At 51.0% G+C, this 16,506-nt stretch overlaps 7 protein-coding genes across 7 annotated transcripts; 3 read left to right on the top strand and 4 right to left on the bottom strand.

Moving 5' to 3' along the window:
- On the top strand, nt 1-831 carry CCOS01_08007 (uncharacterized protein; the record flags this gene model as incomplete). Its single annotated transcript, XM_060456169.1, has 2 exons — nt 1-188; nt 411-831. The coding sequence occupies 2 exons, from the start codon at nt 1-3 to the stop codon at nt 829-831; spliced, it is 609 nt and encodes a 202-aa protein (XP_060314061.1).
- On the bottom strand, nt 567-1,226 carry CCOS01_08006 (uncharacterized protein; the record flags this gene model as incomplete). The annotated part of the gene is made up of 1 exon (XM_060456168.1): nt 567-1,226. One exon carries the CDS (start codon nt 1,224-1,226, stop codon nt 567-569), a length of 660 nt encoding a protein of 219 aa, XP_060314060.1.
- A 423-nt stretch (nt 1,227-1,649) lies between these two features.
- On the bottom strand, nt 1,650-3,288 carry CCOS01_08005 (Met-10+ like-protein; the record flags this gene model as incomplete). Its single annotated transcript, XM_060456167.1, has 5 exons — nt 1,650-2,587; nt 2,636-2,713; nt 2,767-2,868; nt 2,928-3,183; nt 3,253-3,288. 5 exons carry the CDS (start codon nt 3,286-3,288, stop codon nt 1,650-1,652), a joined length of 1,410 nt encoding a protein of 469 aa, XP_060314059.1.
- Nucleotides 3,289-3,605: 317 nt separating this feature from the next.
- Nucleotides 3,606-4,792, top strand: CCOS01_08004 (2OG-Fe(II)oxygenase superfamily protein; the record flags this gene model as incomplete). Its single annotated transcript, XM_060456166.1, has 3 exons — nt 3,606-3,776; nt 3,843-4,105; nt 4,156-4,792. The coding sequence occupies 3 exons, from the start codon at nt 3,606-3,608 to the stop codon at nt 4,790-4,792; spliced, it is 1,071 nt and encodes a 356-aa protein (XP_060314058.1).
- Nucleotides 4,793-4,829: 37 nt separating this feature from the next.
- Nucleotides 4,830-5,937, bottom strand: CCOS01_08003 (Di-trans,poly-cis-decaprenylcistransferase; the record flags this gene model as incomplete). Its single annotated transcript, XM_060456165.1, has 3 exons — nt 4,830-5,320; nt 5,378-5,789; nt 5,854-5,937. The coding sequence occupies 3 exons, from the start codon at nt 5,935-5,937 to the stop codon at nt 4,830-4,832; spliced, it is 987 nt and encodes a 328-aa protein (XP_060314057.1).
- A 3,898-nt stretch (nt 5,938-9,835) lies between these two features.
- Nucleotides 9,836-10,451, top strand: CCOS01_08002 (uncharacterized protein; the record flags this gene model as incomplete). Its single annotated transcript, XM_060456164.1, has 2 exons — nt 9,836-9,971; nt 10,102-10,451. 2 exons carry the CDS (start codon nt 9,836-9,838, stop codon nt 10,449-10,451), a joined length of 486 nt encoding a protein of 161 aa, XP_060314056.1.
- A 1,795-nt stretch (nt 10,452-12,246) lies between these two features.
- Nucleotides 12,247-14,373, bottom strand: CCOS01_08001 (uncharacterized protein; the record flags this gene model as incomplete). Its single annotated transcript, XM_060456163.1, has 2 exons — nt 12,247-13,885; nt 13,961-14,373. The coding sequence occupies 2 exons, from the start codon at nt 14,371-14,373 to the stop codon at nt 12,247-12,249; spliced, it is 2,052 nt and encodes a 683-aa protein (XP_060314055.1).
- Nucleotides 14,374-16,506: the final 2,133 nt, after the last annotated feature.

The raw sequence follows: 16,506 nt of genomic DNA, 5'->3' as shown, positions 1-16,506 counted from the left end.
ATGGCAACATCATTTTGGCTTCTGAGTAATACCTATCGCCCGAGCCAGGAATGGTTCCCTGCCTTCCCCTTCCGCCTGCTCCCCGAGAGGCTGGCTGGGGGTAAGGGGGGGCACTCTGGGCCCATCAACGGCGCGGCGGCGCGGCGCCGCGGCAGGGCGCGGGTCCGCTGCCGCTGCGACGGGATTTAGTAAATAGTGATAGATGTATGATGTGGATGCTCAAGGCTGGGATGTGGTGTATACTGAGGACGTTGTTCATGATGTTTGGCGGGAATTGGAGGGATTGACGGGATATTGGATTCGCGGTGCGCAAAACACACCACCAACAGCCCATTGAGACATATACCCGGATTGTCGCAAATTCGACAAGAGGAAGCACACACGCACAAGACATGCACATACACATACAGCTTTGACAGGCTGCAGGAGGTGGTTGAAGGTGGTGGCGGCGGGATGGGACAACCACAGAGGTGCCGAGTCCCTTCGCGTTCTAGGCCCTGCCATGCTCCTTCTCTGGGCGCCGCCCCCGCTTCACCGGAGCAAACCCCCTCGTCATCATCTACATGTCATGGTGCAGCCGCTGCGACGCCTGAAAACCAGGCGAAAAGAAGGGCAGATGATGAAGACGCGTTTCGTGTGGATGTAGCTGTACCAAGCCCTGACTTGATGAAGAAGAAGAAGAAGAAGAAGAAGAAGAAGGGGGGCGATACGGGGCGGGGGACGAACGGGATGCTGCACCTTGACCTTCGGCTGGGCGGGACTGGGGTTGTCTCGAAGATGGGGTCGCACGGCGTCGCGCGGCGTCGCGAGATGGAGGCTCGGTCTAGGTGAGGTAGGGGCTGTCCCTTCGACGGTTCGACCACGCCGAACCCTTGGACTGGGCGGGATTGCGCTGGCGGTATCACATGCTGGACGTTGTGGTGGTTTCCGGCGTTCGACGACAACGACAACCCACCACTACCACCAGGGTTCATAGATGAAGGGGGATGGGGCGCGCATGTGCACAACTGGGATGAATGCAAGTAGTCATGATTGCATGTATATCGAGGAGCAGATATAGGAATGTGCGATTGGAGATCGGTATTGGTCGGTATCGAAGCTGTAGTCGCCGCGACACAGAGGGTCGAGACGAGGTGGACCTGCCTCATCCTCCTCCTCCTCCTCCTCCGCCATCTCCTGTTGTTCTTTCTTTTCTCTTCACTTCGCAGACTCCTCACTCTCCGCATTTAATGAAGGATGGCCAAGGTTTCCCGTCACGACACCGTCAGGTGGCCGTACGTTATCTCTGTTGACCAACCCCCTCTCATGCACGACGGCCGATCAGGTAAGTCCTTCATCTAGGTACACCAGATATACGAGAGGCGCCGGGGAAGCTCTTTGCTGAGAGCTTTGTCAGCCTTACACCGGCTGCAAGTTGGGCGAAGCGAGGCGGGGTTGGTAAAGGCCTGGACGGCGTGGATGGGATATCGGTCACGGTCGTGGAGGATGGTGAGGCTTCCCGTGTGGCGTGAATGAAAGAGGTGTCCCCCGGGTTAAGGTGTCACTGAGAAGTTGTGTTACCAAGCCGGCATCGACATGTCCATCTCGGTGACAGTGACATCGAACTATGCCTGCGGGGACGGCGATTCTGTAAACCGAGCGGGCGAATCTCAGCTTTCCTTCGCGAAGGCGACCTCAGGAGGAATACGGAAGCTCGCGCAAAACATGCGCTTCTTCGGAGCAACGTCCCGCACGTTGTAAATGGTCATTTCCCCTTGCTTATCTGCGTCTCCAAGCTTGAACCTGACGCCGATCTCGGCGTATATACGTTCGAGGATGTCATTCAGGGGTACCTCGTCGTCGCTCTTGAGGGCGAAGCAGTGGACGTGAACCATGGGTAGCTTCGCAGACGTGTGAGGTTCGAAGAGCTCCTCGTGTCCGCTGTAGATGCCCTTGTAGTGGTTCACAAAGGTGTAAGCCGAAGCTGGTAGGTTCATGACGAAGTGCGAGATTGTAGGAGGGATTGGGATGTGCTTCGGCTGAGGGGGGGGGTTCTGGGGTTTGCTTCTCGATTGCTTGGGCTTGATGACAGCGCCCTCTCCCTTCTTAGAAGCGTCGTAGACTTGGTGAACGGCCTCCTGGATGAATTTGCGGCCGTCCATGTTGTACGGACGGACATACTGCTGGACCTTGTTCTTCTGGACAGCTGCGTTCAAGTACTTGTAGCTTTCGGGGTTCATGTCATTGGCGAAGACGAAAACACCCTTCCTTCCTGCCGGCACGGCAAACGGTCCAATACCCGCCATAACATCGGCGACAACTTCTCCCGGTTTGAACATGCCGATGAGCCTAGTGTGTTCGGGCTCGAGCTTGCTGTTCCAGTACACCTTGGAATAGTCGAATTGGAAGACGCAATCGTTCTCCTTGACTTCGACGTTCATATCCTCGGGTCCACAGAGAACCTCGTAGGCAAAGGTTCTGAACACAGAGTTGCCGCCGACATCATCCACCTTGTTGATAACGGTGGTGATTTTGGGGTTCTTGTCGAGGATAACCTCTGCGATGATCTTTTTATAAGGGAGGTACTGTTCCTTGAGGTTGAGGTGCGCTATGAGGGTCAGTGGCTGGTTTCACGGCTTCACTTGGGGCGACTTACCAACATGTCCAGCCGTATTGAACCCGACTGGGATCTCTACGTGAAGTTCCTCAGGCAAGATGGATGTCATCACATCAACTTCGTCAGGGGTTAGCAAAGTCACATTTTCTGTTGGTACAAACCACACTCACGGTAGCTCCAGTAGTCATAGTCGAGCTGCAGCTCGTAAGGAACCACATCCAGCTCTCCAGTCTTGATACCCTCCTGGAAGACAGGACCCCACGTCGTCGGTGCTGAATTCTGGGTCAGTCACAGGCTCGAGAAATGTAGCAAGCATAAGCAGGGTACACACTATCAGCTTTCACGCCAGGTCGCAATAAAAGGCATTTCAAATTTGATGACTTGGGATCAGTTCTGCATGAATCCAGACGGTCAAGTCTAAGAAGCTCATTTCCCTTTTCCAGCTGTTTGCGGTACTTTGAGATGTTGCGGGGGTCTTTGACCGTGGCGGCAGCGAGTTCCAACTTTTTAGAAAAGAGGGAACGGTCGAGAATTGTAGCCGCGCGGGCAAGAGGCGCGCGGAGGCTAATCATATCGGAATTCGAGTTCTTCACGATGATATTAGTACAATATTCAAAGTACTAAGGCTGGTCGGCCGTGCAGGGGTCTCGACTTACCGCCATGTTGATGAGTCGATAGTCGGGCACAGTCATGGAGGGGCAAGGCTGAGGGAAAACCTCCGTCTAGGGCTGAGGGGCAGGGTTCCCAGATGTGGCGTGTTGGCGAGGCTGAGGATTGGCGGGTGCGGGAGTGGGGCCTGGACGCCACAGGGTGATGTCACTGGAGCTTCGTGATCTAAGCGTCATTGATGATTGGTCGACAGGCATGTCTGAGAGGAATGTGAGGGACTGGTCACATCAGCTTTCGTAATAGTTGTAGAGTATGTGTCTTGTTAAGATTCATTTGCAGAGTTAAGGGTCTTTCAGACTGGGATCCCGGCTGCTGCTTATTGGTTAGAGCCATCATTTGCATGTGGCTACTGCTCAACGGGCGCCGGTTCATCCAAGCTCGCCCTCAACTTACACGACACTTCTCATTGTCTGGAAGCCCTTCATATATCATGTCGAAGAAGCGAACTCTGGACTCCTTCTTCGCTCCATCTGTGAAGAAGCCGCGTAAGGAAGATGAGTCAAGCGAAACCGTATGTCTCGTTGCGGCTCAAATACATTTGTAGAATTCACCACTAACAGAAATTCATGAGTATCAGGTCGGCCAGTCCACTCACGCCAATTATCCCCTACCTATCTCAGAGCTTCCCACAAGCATCAGTAAAGAGCTCTCGTCACTCCCTGCCCGTCCAGGCAAAGACATGAATGACCAACCAGACCTCGACCTGGTGTACTTTGAGCCTTACATTCCGTCGTACATGGCTAAAGATCTCTTTGAGTTTCTTCGGTCCGAATTGCCATTCTATCGAGTGGAGTATGATATTAAGAGAGGCGGCTTCCAAACTCACATTCGCACGCCACGGTAAGCAGAAGGTTTATGTTTGGAGGTATGAAACCAACTCACATGGATAGGTACACCACAGTATTTGGCTTGGACGACACATCCCGATTCGACGACGATGGCTCCGTCATAGACAGGAAGTCCGGCTTCAAAGTCGTTGACAAACTGTACCAGAGATACCCACCGCGGCCAATCCCCAAATGTCTAGATGACCTCCGTCGCTCAGCCGAGACGGCCACAGACTGCAAGTTCAACTTCTGTCTCGTCAACTATTATGCTTCAGGCACGGATAGCATCTCCTTCCACAGCGACGATGAGAGGTTTCTTGGTCCGGATCCAGCCATCGCCTCCTTCTCCCTCGGCGCGAGGAGGGATTTCCTCATGAAGCACAAGCCGATACCCCCAGACAATGAGCATCCGGATAGACCGCAGCCCAAACAAATCAAGTTGCCATTAGCCAGCGGTGACATGATCCTCATGCGCGGACGCACTCAGTCGAATTGGCTTCACTCGATACCCAAGCGAACGGGCAAGAATGCGGAGGATGGCGGGAGAATCAACATCACATTCAGGCGAGCGATGGTGAAGGAAGGAACTGATAATTACTACAACTACAACGTCGGGACCGGACCTGTCTATCGGTGGGACAAAACGATGCGGGAAATGCGGGTATCTTCCGCCAAAGACCAGCTCAAGGGAACGTCATGACATCTTTCATGGGGGTATACGCAACCCAAACACCTCTCTATTTGCCTTTGCGGAACTGTGCGCTGGAAAAGTTGAGCAGCGCTCTTAAAAAGACTTGATATCCGACACCCTGGTTATCCGGCAAGCAGAAGATCTCTGTGAGGCGAATGGGCCAAGGCGGGTAGCCATCGAGGTCGACGTAAGGACCGAAGGAAATGAGCAGATCGGGTTCCGGCATGATTCCCTCCGATAGCTCCGCATCGATCAGATCTGTGCTGATGTCACGGGGGTGGAGCTTGCCCTTTTGTGACATCTCGGTCAAGGTGCGAGTGAGATCAACCATGGACGCCCGACCATCCTCGGCGGAGATGAAGAGAACCTTGAGGTGACGTGGGTCGTTGCGCGCGAAATCTCCATGGGCTGGGGACTCGAGGACGTCGTCGGCGTGCGGCATAGCCACGGTCAAAGCTGGCTGGTGTCTACCGAAGTAGGATCGCGACTTCTGGATAATGGATTGTTGCAGGTGAGGAAGGTAGTGCTTTAGAAGACCTGGGGGAGGAAAAGTCAGCAGTGTGATGGGATATACACGTAGAATCAGCAGCTTACCTGTCCGCTCGTACACCGTCAAGACGGGAATCTTGGCGCAGACGCACCATACGGCAATCTCGGCCGCTTCGGCGACCAATCTCTCCAACTCAGCCCCGTGTCTCCCACTTGGTTCGCGCTTTAAAATGACGCTGAGATGTTTCGGCTTCTTCTTCAGACCAACAACATCCCGCTCGATATATTCCGGGGTTCGGTGGTGGTAGAACATGATGGAGGATATGTGGTAGCACACGAGATGCCATGCTTGTCGTATCCGAATATACAAAGAGAAAATGGCGTGGAGAACTGTGTAAATCGCAAGGTGTAGCTTCGAGCGAAGGGCGCGTCTCAGACCGAACCTGCCTTTGGGAGGAATATCATCGTCGCGCCATTGTCGTCGTGCGTCTGGTGGTGGGCCGTCTGGGAGGTAGCTCTGGAGGGGCAGAGCTGTCAGCTAACGGTCGAGCTTTGGGAAATTTGCAAGTAGCTCAACGTACCTCGAGCAGTTGCTCCTTTTCTTCGTCCTTGAGGTTCACGACATCGTCGGTCCTGTAGACCTTACGAACCCTCGTGCTGGACATGTTGGTGAATCTTGGTGGTGTCTCTCGGCGCGATGAGTCGGGGAAGCGCGGTTGTGGGCGTGTAGCTGCAAGGCGGGATGCTTGGGAAATCTGTTGAGCGGAGGGAGGGACAAGGCCAATGGAATAGTTGGCGCGAAACTAGCTATGCGCTGAGTGGGATATATGAATAGGTTTACGTCGTACGCGGCGTGCGCTCGCAGTTTGCCATTCGTTTCTTGGCAGGATGACGACGGCTTTGGGCGAAGGAAACTTGTCGAAGTTTGGTCTTGTCGCCCAGAGTCAGTTCGGTTCGGCGGCTGCCATGGATTCCCACCTCAGAGAGTACAGACATGCAACGCGGTAATACGACATTGGCACATTGGTTGGGCTGGTGGATTCCTAGTGGATGCTGCGCCGCTACGTCCAGCAAAGCTGCCCGTGGCTGAGGGCTCAGCTGAGGTGTTCTTTCCCCGATTTTTCTCTTCCGTGGCGCACATGGCAGGGCGAGAAAAGATACGTATCCCGTCCAAATTGGGCAAGGTCCAGGAACTCCAGCCACCCGGTGGCAGCGGCCGGTACAAGCTCCGGTAGACCCATAAATTTTGGGCACACTTTCGGGACGCCGGGGCCGTTCTTGAACGGGCATCCCGGTGCCATCGCTGTCTCCTCGAAATGGTTTTCTCGACTCAATGAACGTGTAAAAATGCTGTGGAAGATGATCCAGGAATCCAGAATAACGACACTGGCTACTGCTAAAGGATCCCAGACCGCTATTAGCTTCACCTCGTAAGGCGCTGAGAAGGGAATACCCTTTTCAAGGGAAGGGCAGTTTGATGAATTTTTATAAAAGAACAAGCCTTACTCTTAACCTGTCCTTGCGCAAAGCATTGAATCTTTGTTTGATCCCCGTTGGATTGTTTAGAGAATGAGCCGTTCTAAAGAATAGTACTGCTTTCCTCTCAGGATCTCTCGTCCTCTCCTCATTTGCTCTAGTTCTAGTTCTTTTATTCCTTAAATTTTTAATTACTATAACGGGATATTAATTATTATATCTCTCGGTACTTTCGTAATATATATTCCGGAATATATAAAGGAGGAAGATATAAAAGGGCTAGCGATAAAGAAAAAGAGGATAATAATATAAGTAATATTTAAGAAAGTATAATGAAATATAGAAGTATAAAGCGTCAGATAGTAAGGTCTCGAGTGTTTATATATTCTAACCTATCTTGAGTAGTTTTGAGGACGAATATACTATTAAAATAAATATCAAAGAGGGTATAGTAGAGATATAGGGAGTTAGGATAAGGATAGTAGAGACGAAGCCGTAAAGGCCAGCTGGTTCTTCGGTTCCTTTTTACTTATCTTGTTGCTCTAGTTATGAATAACCACGACTAAGAACCTCCAGATCGCCTAGAGATGTTACGACCCAACAGCCCATGCTTGAAACGCAGCAATACGCTACGATGTGATGTTACAAGCAGATGGGTCTGGAATATCGTAAATGTAGAGGCCCAAAATCCTAAAGATGATTGGCCGAATAGAGACATCCCTTCAAGCCATGTTGGATGATTATAGCACAACTGCAGAAGGCCACATTGATGCTTATCATTTTAGATGACTGAATGGTCTGCAAGTACCCAAACGGAAGCCAAAGGTTGAGGGCGGAGACAAGCCAACCCAGTTAAGACGAACTCGGTGACAGCTGTACGATTATCGCATAGATGGGCGAGCTTGCTAGAAAGATTGTTTCTGAATAGATGCAGACGTTACGGTGAACGCAGACTTTGGCTTATATTTCTGCAGGCAAGACATCGTCTAAGCCTTTCAAAAGATAAAGGAAAGAACCTCAAGAGTATCAATGTGTTTGTCGGCCATCACTGGCCGGTCCACATGGGGTTCATGGCATTGGCTTTCGGTGCCGGTGATCTCGTCTCTTGATTCTCAATCGGATCGGGCGATACTTGCTGCGTCAGTTGGTATAGGTGCAGTGGGAGAAGTGGATAAAGGCTAGTTTCACCGCCAAAGTTGTTTCACATCTATTCAGGAAGAGTAGTTGAACGGCAACACAAGATCCAGATTCCAAGCCAGGTCAACAAGCGTCACTCTCGCGAACTCCATGACTCCGAGGTAGCCTTTGCCGAGACACTAGGGGAGACTGAACATCGACAACACTGCATGTCTTGGACGAATGGCTCGATGCAAGTTGCGAGTACCTGGAATAGCAGGCACGGTCGAGACTGCTTACAGCGCCTGTTAAGAAACGCTAGCAATAGGTGGTCCATATGAGATCGAAAGGTCAAGGCCTCACGGGCTCTTTCAGAATGAATTCATCTGAAAAGACTTCCGAGTGAATATAGATGAGTTTGTGTCCCCTGGAGAATAATAATCCGAACCACAAGGACCAAGACAATCCCAACAAACCTCGAGAGAGGCATCATATTAGTGGTATTGAAGACAGTTGGAACATGACAGGCATCGTGAGAGTGACGTCTAACTCGATTCTCAACCACTCTGACTAGGACTCTGTAGGATGAATCTGTCTGAAGAAGACCAAGGTCGGGGATTGACACAGAATTCCGGGAGACTGGAGATCTCCTTCCCTCAAGCGTATTTCAGAGCCCCCGTAGACTCAAGCCGCGATTATTGGCTTGTGAAGGTAACTACTTACGCGTGTGAGGCGGACGTCAACTTGGATGGTTCGTAGAAGAGAGATAGTTGGTGCGGTGGCCAGTTGGAAGTCGTCAAAGTCAGAAGAGCACTGAAGATAACGTACAGCACTCTGAGTTATTCGATACGAAGGCAGAAGTCCCTTCTTTTCGAGGTACCTTCGACTTATACAAGGCCGCATTTGAAACATCCGCTCGACATGCGATCGGGAAGCTTCAGCTTTCTAGGGTGTGCCTGCATTGACTTTTGACCTGATGACCAGTGAGGTCAGCCACATGATCGAAGTCACAGGGACGGTTTGGCATGAGCTAAGCAAGACTCGCGTCCTCTATAGCCCCCACCAGGACCCTTCTGTCGAGTGATGGCACCGCGGTAGCGATTACGTGGTCGGTCTCTTCTACCCCGACGACTACAAGGATTCCGAGTTCTCGCGCAGGACACAATACGCAAATAATATCTTTAAGTAGACTATTCTATAACTCGTTATTAATTAGCAGGATATCGAGTTATAGTTATATCGGGACTATCGGTTCACACAATCAGTCTCATAGGGCTCTATACGATTTTAGAGCACGTATATAATATAATAAATTAAATTAATAACTATTTATTACCTTATGTATTTATATCGCTACTTCTCCTATTATTATTCTTACTATATCTCTAGTTATTATTATTACTTTTTCTACTACTATTTTTATTATTATTTCTCTTATTATCGTTATTACTATTTCTCTTAGTATTATTATTACTATCTCTCCTGCTATCGTCGTTGCTAACACTATTGATATTATCCCCTTTCTGTATATTCCTTTAATAATATACCTGGGCCTTGGGGAAAGATAAATGTTAGTATCCTTATTATAGGGATATTGGTTGATTGGTTCGAGCCGTGGGTTGACGAAGTAGGTCAATTGAACTATATAATCTGCTGCGTAGGTGTAAAAGGGAGGTTCCAACCGTAGGTTAGGCAGGCCGCGATAATCGGAAGTAGGGCCCGTAATTGGCCCCTGCGCGGTCGGCCGTACGTCGAGGTCGAATTGGACTTCCAATCCGACAATAAAGACTAAATATGCTAACGTGTTAGACTCTAAGACTTTAGATCCCAAGAGTGTATTACTATTTTGAAGAAGTCATCGAAGCAGGCGTTGAGTATGGAACCGACCGTATGATCGGGCCCGCGCGGCAAAACGATTACGCAAAGCCGGACAGATATTAGTCTTTTTAACCACCTTCATCTCATAGATCAATGTCCTTTCCAGAGACTCAGGTAAACAGAGTGGAAGCTAATAAGGAGGATTACGGACGGTCCTCAGATGAGGGCAGGCAGCCGCTTGATCGCCAACACGGCTGTTACGGGCCAGTTGTCCCGCAGAGTTTCGGTGGTAATTACGCGACGGTACGTGCTATATATCATTGCTAGAATGAAGCCAAACCCAGCTTCGAGAGACATCTAGAGGATTCGTCCAGTCTTTGGTTGATGATGGGCATGGTGGACACCGAGTAACGGGCTAGAGTGTGCATACGAAGTCGACTCCTTCTCCGAACCTGACGCCGAGGGCATCGCGCTAGCGGAAACTGTGCGATCGTCTGTTCGCTTCATGAACGACCGGGACCTTTCGGAGCGGACGGTTACTGCGCACGACAAGGTCATCTCCACGATGCAGGGATCGGTCAACATCACCAAGGTGGTGAAGCAGAACTTGACCAAGTTGAAGATTCCGATTGACCGGATCAAGGAGATCTCACGACTTGGAAGCACTTACTGGATCCGGCAGGTCGGTCGTTGGAAATACACTCGAACACTGTCACAAAAAGCGGACCCACTCAATGTGGGCAGCATTAACCACATCCATATCTCGTGACAAACACCCATCCCCGCCCACCTTGTCGTGTTCTTGCGACGGTGAGTTCGGTGAAGTACTACTTGTAGGCAACTGAGTTATACAATAATTTGTGCTATCCACAAGCAAGCTGCTGCATAATTGCATAGAACACGTTGGCATAACATTGTGAAATCCCGACTTCTGTTTGTCACACTTTCCCCCAGGCCACAAGCAACCATAGTCTGGTTGGTACCCAGACTCCATAGACCGCAATCGACCAGCCGGTCAACAAGGTAAACCAAAAGACAGTGGACCTCAGAAGTCGCAGTAAGCCAATGGTTGTCGTCGTCGAGCCTCACCGTCTGTTCGTGGTGGATGTTTTCACGTAACTCACCGGAAAGTTGACCCAGACAAACAGGTGGCCGTCTATGGTTCAACAAGCTCATTGGACACATCTGCAGCCAATTTCCGCACGTATCCACGCGGTCTAAGGTTTCTCCCCGCCCGAAATGACTCGTGTCCTCGCACATTCTGCCGCCTCGCCCCAGCCGCGCCTCGGAACACCGCCCAGCAGATTTCTATATAAGCGCCGTCTGTCGCCATCCTTTGCTTGTTTTCTCTCTTTCTTCTTTAGCTCTCTTTGCCTTTTGGCTTAGATCAAGTGTAGTATCTGTTCTTTTCAGTTTAATCTCTGAAAGGTCTCTAAGGAGACCAATCGTGATTATTCCTATTTTTGTACCTCGAGAGAAGCCCTCTGTGCTTGCACACGGCTCCTCTCACAGTGTCCCTGGTATTACACTGCCTCCAGGCGACGCGAACCTCTTTTCATTGTGTGCTCTGGCTTGTCCAGTGTCATGAGGAAGAAACGGAACACCAACCTCGCTGGTGGCATGTAAACTCGCCAGAGCGAAAATTGTACAATCCCATGTTGTGAATGGGACGGTTATAAAGCCCTGACCGAGCTCTATCTGCTGGCTAAGTTTCATGTTCGTTGGCCACAATTTGGACAACGTGTGAACTTCACAACATTGTGCGCATCGGAGTTCCGAAGGAGGCCGCTCGGGGATATCGGCGCTCGGCGCTAGACCTGCACCCCACACGCGGGCTCGGTCGCACAGGCCATAAGACCCGCATTTCGTGAGCGGCCCGCTAGCGCTATACCAATTTTAGATCAATATTGCACGTGACACTCGACTTTACCCAGACCTCAATTGACGTCACCGACCATTGGTGGGTGGGTTGAACATCGACAACGATGCAACGCCGGCAATTGACCAATTGACGTGGATCAGTCGACTTCGCATCCTTGGTGCAAGAATTAACCACTCTTGTGACGGTATTCGAAAATGATTGCTTGCGCTTGTGAATACTAGATCGCTCTGCTGCGTTTGGGTGGCTATCTCAAATGGCGCGAATGCTGCCTTGTCCTTCCACGATGACACCTTTTGATCAGGCATGGTACGGCCCTTATTCACAGTTGGTACTCAGGCGGAATGAAACAGGGTCTGAGATTATTCTTAAATCCGAAGGCACCATGCTCGCAGCAGCCAGAGGGAAAACGATGTCAGGCGAAGTCTGGCAATTTTGAACATTGAGTCTGGGAAACCACAGGGTCAACATCCCTTGGCTTTCTCGACCTTCATCCGACCTCGTACCAATCACCCAATCCTTTCTGGTGCCCCGGATCATCCCATAGTGATCATATTATCGTCACTAGTTGCCTCACATCGTAATGCCAAACAAGAAAGTGAGTCATTCTTTAAAAGCCAAACCCAGCCAGTTCTACGCACTCTTGACATTCCCATGTTCCTTGCGATGAACATCGCAAATTTGTTCACGCAACTGAAAACGTCTTCTCATCCCATCCATACGCCCTCGCGAGCCGCCGAGAGTACACCAGCGTCATGTACCCTTCAATCTGAGACTTATGAGGCCGGTGGATGGTGAACGGCCTCTTTACTGCCATACTATCTGGCGGCATGAAAGTGAAAACCGAGCCGTACTTGGGCAGGACCGAAAACCCGATCTCGGCCATAGCGCCTTCAAAACCTGTCCAGTTCACCGCACCTCGGGACTCTGACTTCTTGAAGAGGGCGTTGAAAACCTCGGCAGTCGCCGGTGAGACTTCAAAAGTCTGTTTTTCAATGACCGGCTCTGTAGTCGACACATTTGCCTCAGGACCGACCTCAAAGGCAGATACATGGGCCGGACGAGTCTTTTCCTTCTGCCTCCGCTGCTCTACCAAAGTTTCTCGCGGCTCGGGAGCAGGCACCGGAAGTGGCGTCCACTCCTTTTGGCCTTGGCCGATCTTGACCTTGTACTGTTCATACTGATTCTCAAGGTCGGAGAAGCATTCGAAAACAAGATCTTCGTAAAGCACACCAAGCTTGGCACCGGCATTGTCAATCATAAACTGGTTAAGGTTCTCTAGAGCTTCGGCGGCCATTCCCGGCTCTAGAAGGTCCTCGATAGGGACGGCAAAGTCCCTCAGATCAACGCCGGTCTTGAGCTCGTTCAATTCTTTCTCCAGCTCTTGGGACCTGGAGACGAACAATTGCCCCTTTTTGCGGGATGGAGCTGGCGTTGAGATTGTACTGGTCACATCTTGGATGAAGGTGACTGTGGTGGCCAGGTCACAAAGAGACTCGAACTCACTCTCGACCAGTTTCTCCTGCTCTTCGGGATGAGCCTGATGAAGATCGCCCAACTTTTTTAGCCAATCGACGGCCTTGGCTGCAGTGGTATCAGGGGGGCAGAGCCGGAGCATGTAGTGAAGTTGAGGATCGCTTCGCGTCAAGTCGCCTGGATTGCCTTTGAGCATCACACGCGCGTTGCCAACGCTGTCATACACATTAGACATCCGCTTGTACCACTTGCTGCCCGAATGCGACTGAATATGCCGCTTGAATAAGGCCTGGGCGGAGACGTAAGCGAGCTGGGCGGCGTTGGCTATCTCCTGTAGCAGGATAGTCCGGTGGGCTTTGTCTTCTTGGTTCAAGCTTTCGAAACGCTCGAGGAGCTGATGCATGTAATTCCCTAGGACAGCCGCCTTGACGGCGTTGTGGACAGCGTCGAAGACGCTGGCACTGACATACTTGTCGGAAACCACCGGCAAACGACGTCCTTTCTCGTCTGGGAGGATCTCTGGCCGGCTGCAGAACCAGGAACTGACGTCGTGTGCAAGAACAGCCGGTTCTGAGCATAGCTCTATGCGTTCCTTGAACAAAGCCGCCTGATCGCAGGCAGCGTTGACGAGGTCGGCTAGAGAAAGCTTGGCGGGGGATTGTGAGATGCTCAATTTTGAGAATGCCGCAGTGGTTATCTCCTCTGGCTTCTTAGGGCGCTGGGCGTTACTCCGCGTCTTCGAGCCCTGATCCAAGATATCGTCAATAAGGATGTTGAGTGACCGCAGCAAGGTGACTTGACGTTTTAAGATCAGCTGGCCGATATCACTTGGTGGCACAAGTCCCGCTCTGATGGCCGGGACAAGCCCGCCCAACGATTTCTTGTCTTTTTCGGTCAGATAAACACTGCAATCGTACCATTACCCGTCGGAAAACAGCATGTACCAGTCCTTTTCAGATGCAGGCGGACGTAGACCTTGCGTCCGCATGCTCTCCTGAATGATATCAGCATCACCCTTACCACCGTTAAGCCCGTAACAGTACTGCTCCATAGGCGTTTTCTCGATGCGGTGCTCTAGCATGCTCAGAAAATTTTCGGGCCGTTCAGTCAAGTTGCGCAAATTCCATTCGGGAAAGATCTTGTAGTTATCGCCCAGGGTAGTGTCCCCCGAGTGTCTGAGCAAGACACCCTCCATTGCTCCGGCCTTCATACACTTCGCACGCTGGCCTACACCAAAATCTCTCCAGATTTCATTGATGATAGCGCCATGCTTCTTGTACTTTCGAACAAGATCATTGTGCAGGTCCGTGGCCTCATTGTCTCGTTGTCGTTGCATGTTGGGCACTCAATAGTATGACTGAGAAGATAACTGGACTTGGCAGCATTCGCAGTACGAAGTCACTCTTCCGTCGACAACTGATGCGATGCCTAAATCTCCCACGAGTTCTTTGCTTCTGATCAGTGCCCGACTGGCGATAAACTGGAGGCTCTCCCATTGTCGGAAAAACACATATTCCCCTTCACTCGATAGGTCCCGTCACGCTTCGTACCCCGCATACCCATGCCTCCTTTAATGTACCGATCTGTGTATCCAGGACAGCTTTGGTCTAGGATAAGATTCTTCGACTTTATCTGCCTGGAAAACTAGACATTCTTATCTTGAAAAGTCCACATCATTTAAGACCAACGACGCTCAAGGATTGTGAGAAATTTTCAGACGTGGCCCCTATCCACGGTGCACACCAGTTCATTGGTGCAAAAACCTATTACCGCAGACTCCAGGCTTCTCCCCAACTTTCTACCACTCAAAGATGGAAATGACGGCAATCATCAAGATCCTTATCGCAAAGCTAGTTCGAAGAATCAGCATGAAATGGGGCTCAATGGTATCAAGAGTCGAGGGCACGGGCTGTTCAACATCGAATGATACTAAGTTTCGGGAGGAGCCCAATGATCAACTGACATTCGAACAAGCCCAACCCATTCCAAGTTAGTTCTGCACGAAGAACAGCCAGGCCGTTGATTACCCAACTGTCTCAAAAGGGGCATATTACTCGGGGCAAGGGGCATGGAATCAGGTTCAAGCCCTTCTGTTCAGCCTTAAACCTTGCGGTTGTGATAGGTTTCTCATGAAGAGGAGAAAAAAGGTTCAGAATCCTTCGGGTGGTTTAAGATGACCGCATACCCACTCCCCTCCAATGAGGAAGCACACCATCGACCAAGGACCAGCCCACAGCCCTGTATCCGTAACGGTTGGAAATCCCACAGGGCTGTTAGCTTCCGTTCCTCGTCCACACTTCGGAGCCGGAGCTGTCCATTTAAACCTACCGACGAGGGTTTCTGGTCACCGAGTCGGCGACGTTATGGAGTTGGCTGGGGACAGCCTGGGATCGCGGACGGCCGGGGGGGCTGCCCCTCCCCCTCCATCTTCTTCCCCCCTCCGCGCGCGGCAACTTGCACGTTGAACGTGTCACACAGACACCCAGCGACCTGACACCCACGCGGGGCGGCGTAGTTATCCGATCAACGTTTGCCGACTTTACCTTAGCTGGTAGTTCTAGACTTTTGCCAGACCACGTCTTTCAACGGCGGCGCAGTCAGGAACCATGTGCGACACAGCCACGGCCCCCAAAAGGCTTCGAGGCTTTCGATAGGATAGTTTCTACAATTGTCCAGCCAGCGCTTAGAAAGTTGTGAACTCATCGATGTCGTTGACCGATGTTATGTAATGATTATGATTCCGTGATCTAGCCGTCATCGATTCACGATTCACTGCTGCCTGGCTCAACCCCCCGGACCCAGGGCGGCTTTTGATTGACTTTGACAACCAAACAACCCCCCCATGTTGCACCCAGCCAAGGGGTCTGAACTCCTGGCACCCATGCGTGCCATGCCGCCAACTCGTGCTAACGGGTGGCGGTGCGCATTTCCCGATGTTCCCAATTCCTCGATTTCCTTCTGGTCGAAATTCTCCTCACATTGTTTTTGACTTCATAGCTCGGAGATAACGCCCCACGTTTTATCCTCCACGAACCCCCCCTTCCTGACAAGTTCCCATTCTGTCAACTTGCCTGACAAGACCAACTCTCAACTTGTTGACTTGCAGAAGGATTCATCCTACCTTCTTCTTCTCTTCTTCTTTTTTTTTCTGCCCATTCCTTTTAAGAGATAGACCAGGGTTACTACGGATTGATGTAAAAGCGTTTTTAGGCAGCAATAATACATCGTTCCTTCGTTTCTTTTGAGCGCTTACAAAGTTGCAACAAAGAAAGAGAAAGAAGAAGTACAGCAGCATCAAATCTTGTGTAATAACCGCTACTGCTGCCCGCCAAGTGTTCCGGTTCTAGAAATGCGAGAGACTACAATTCGGCGACCTCACATCTGTACAAAAACATTATAGCGGGAAACACACAGTCTCCGAGACCCGAGTACCCGGAAAACCCAATAATCCCTTCCCTGAAGGCACTTT

The sequence above is a fragment of the Colletotrichum costaricense genome, assembly GCF_030867565.1.
Source record: "Colletotrichum costaricense strain IMI 309622 chromosome Unknown Scaffold_7.1, whole genome shotgun sequence".
Lineage (NCBI taxonomy): Eukaryota > Fungi > Ascomycota > Sordariomycetes > Glomerellales > Glomerellaceae > Colletotrichum > Colletotrichum costaricense.
This window is presented reverse-complemented; position numbering and strand designations above follow the sequence as displayed.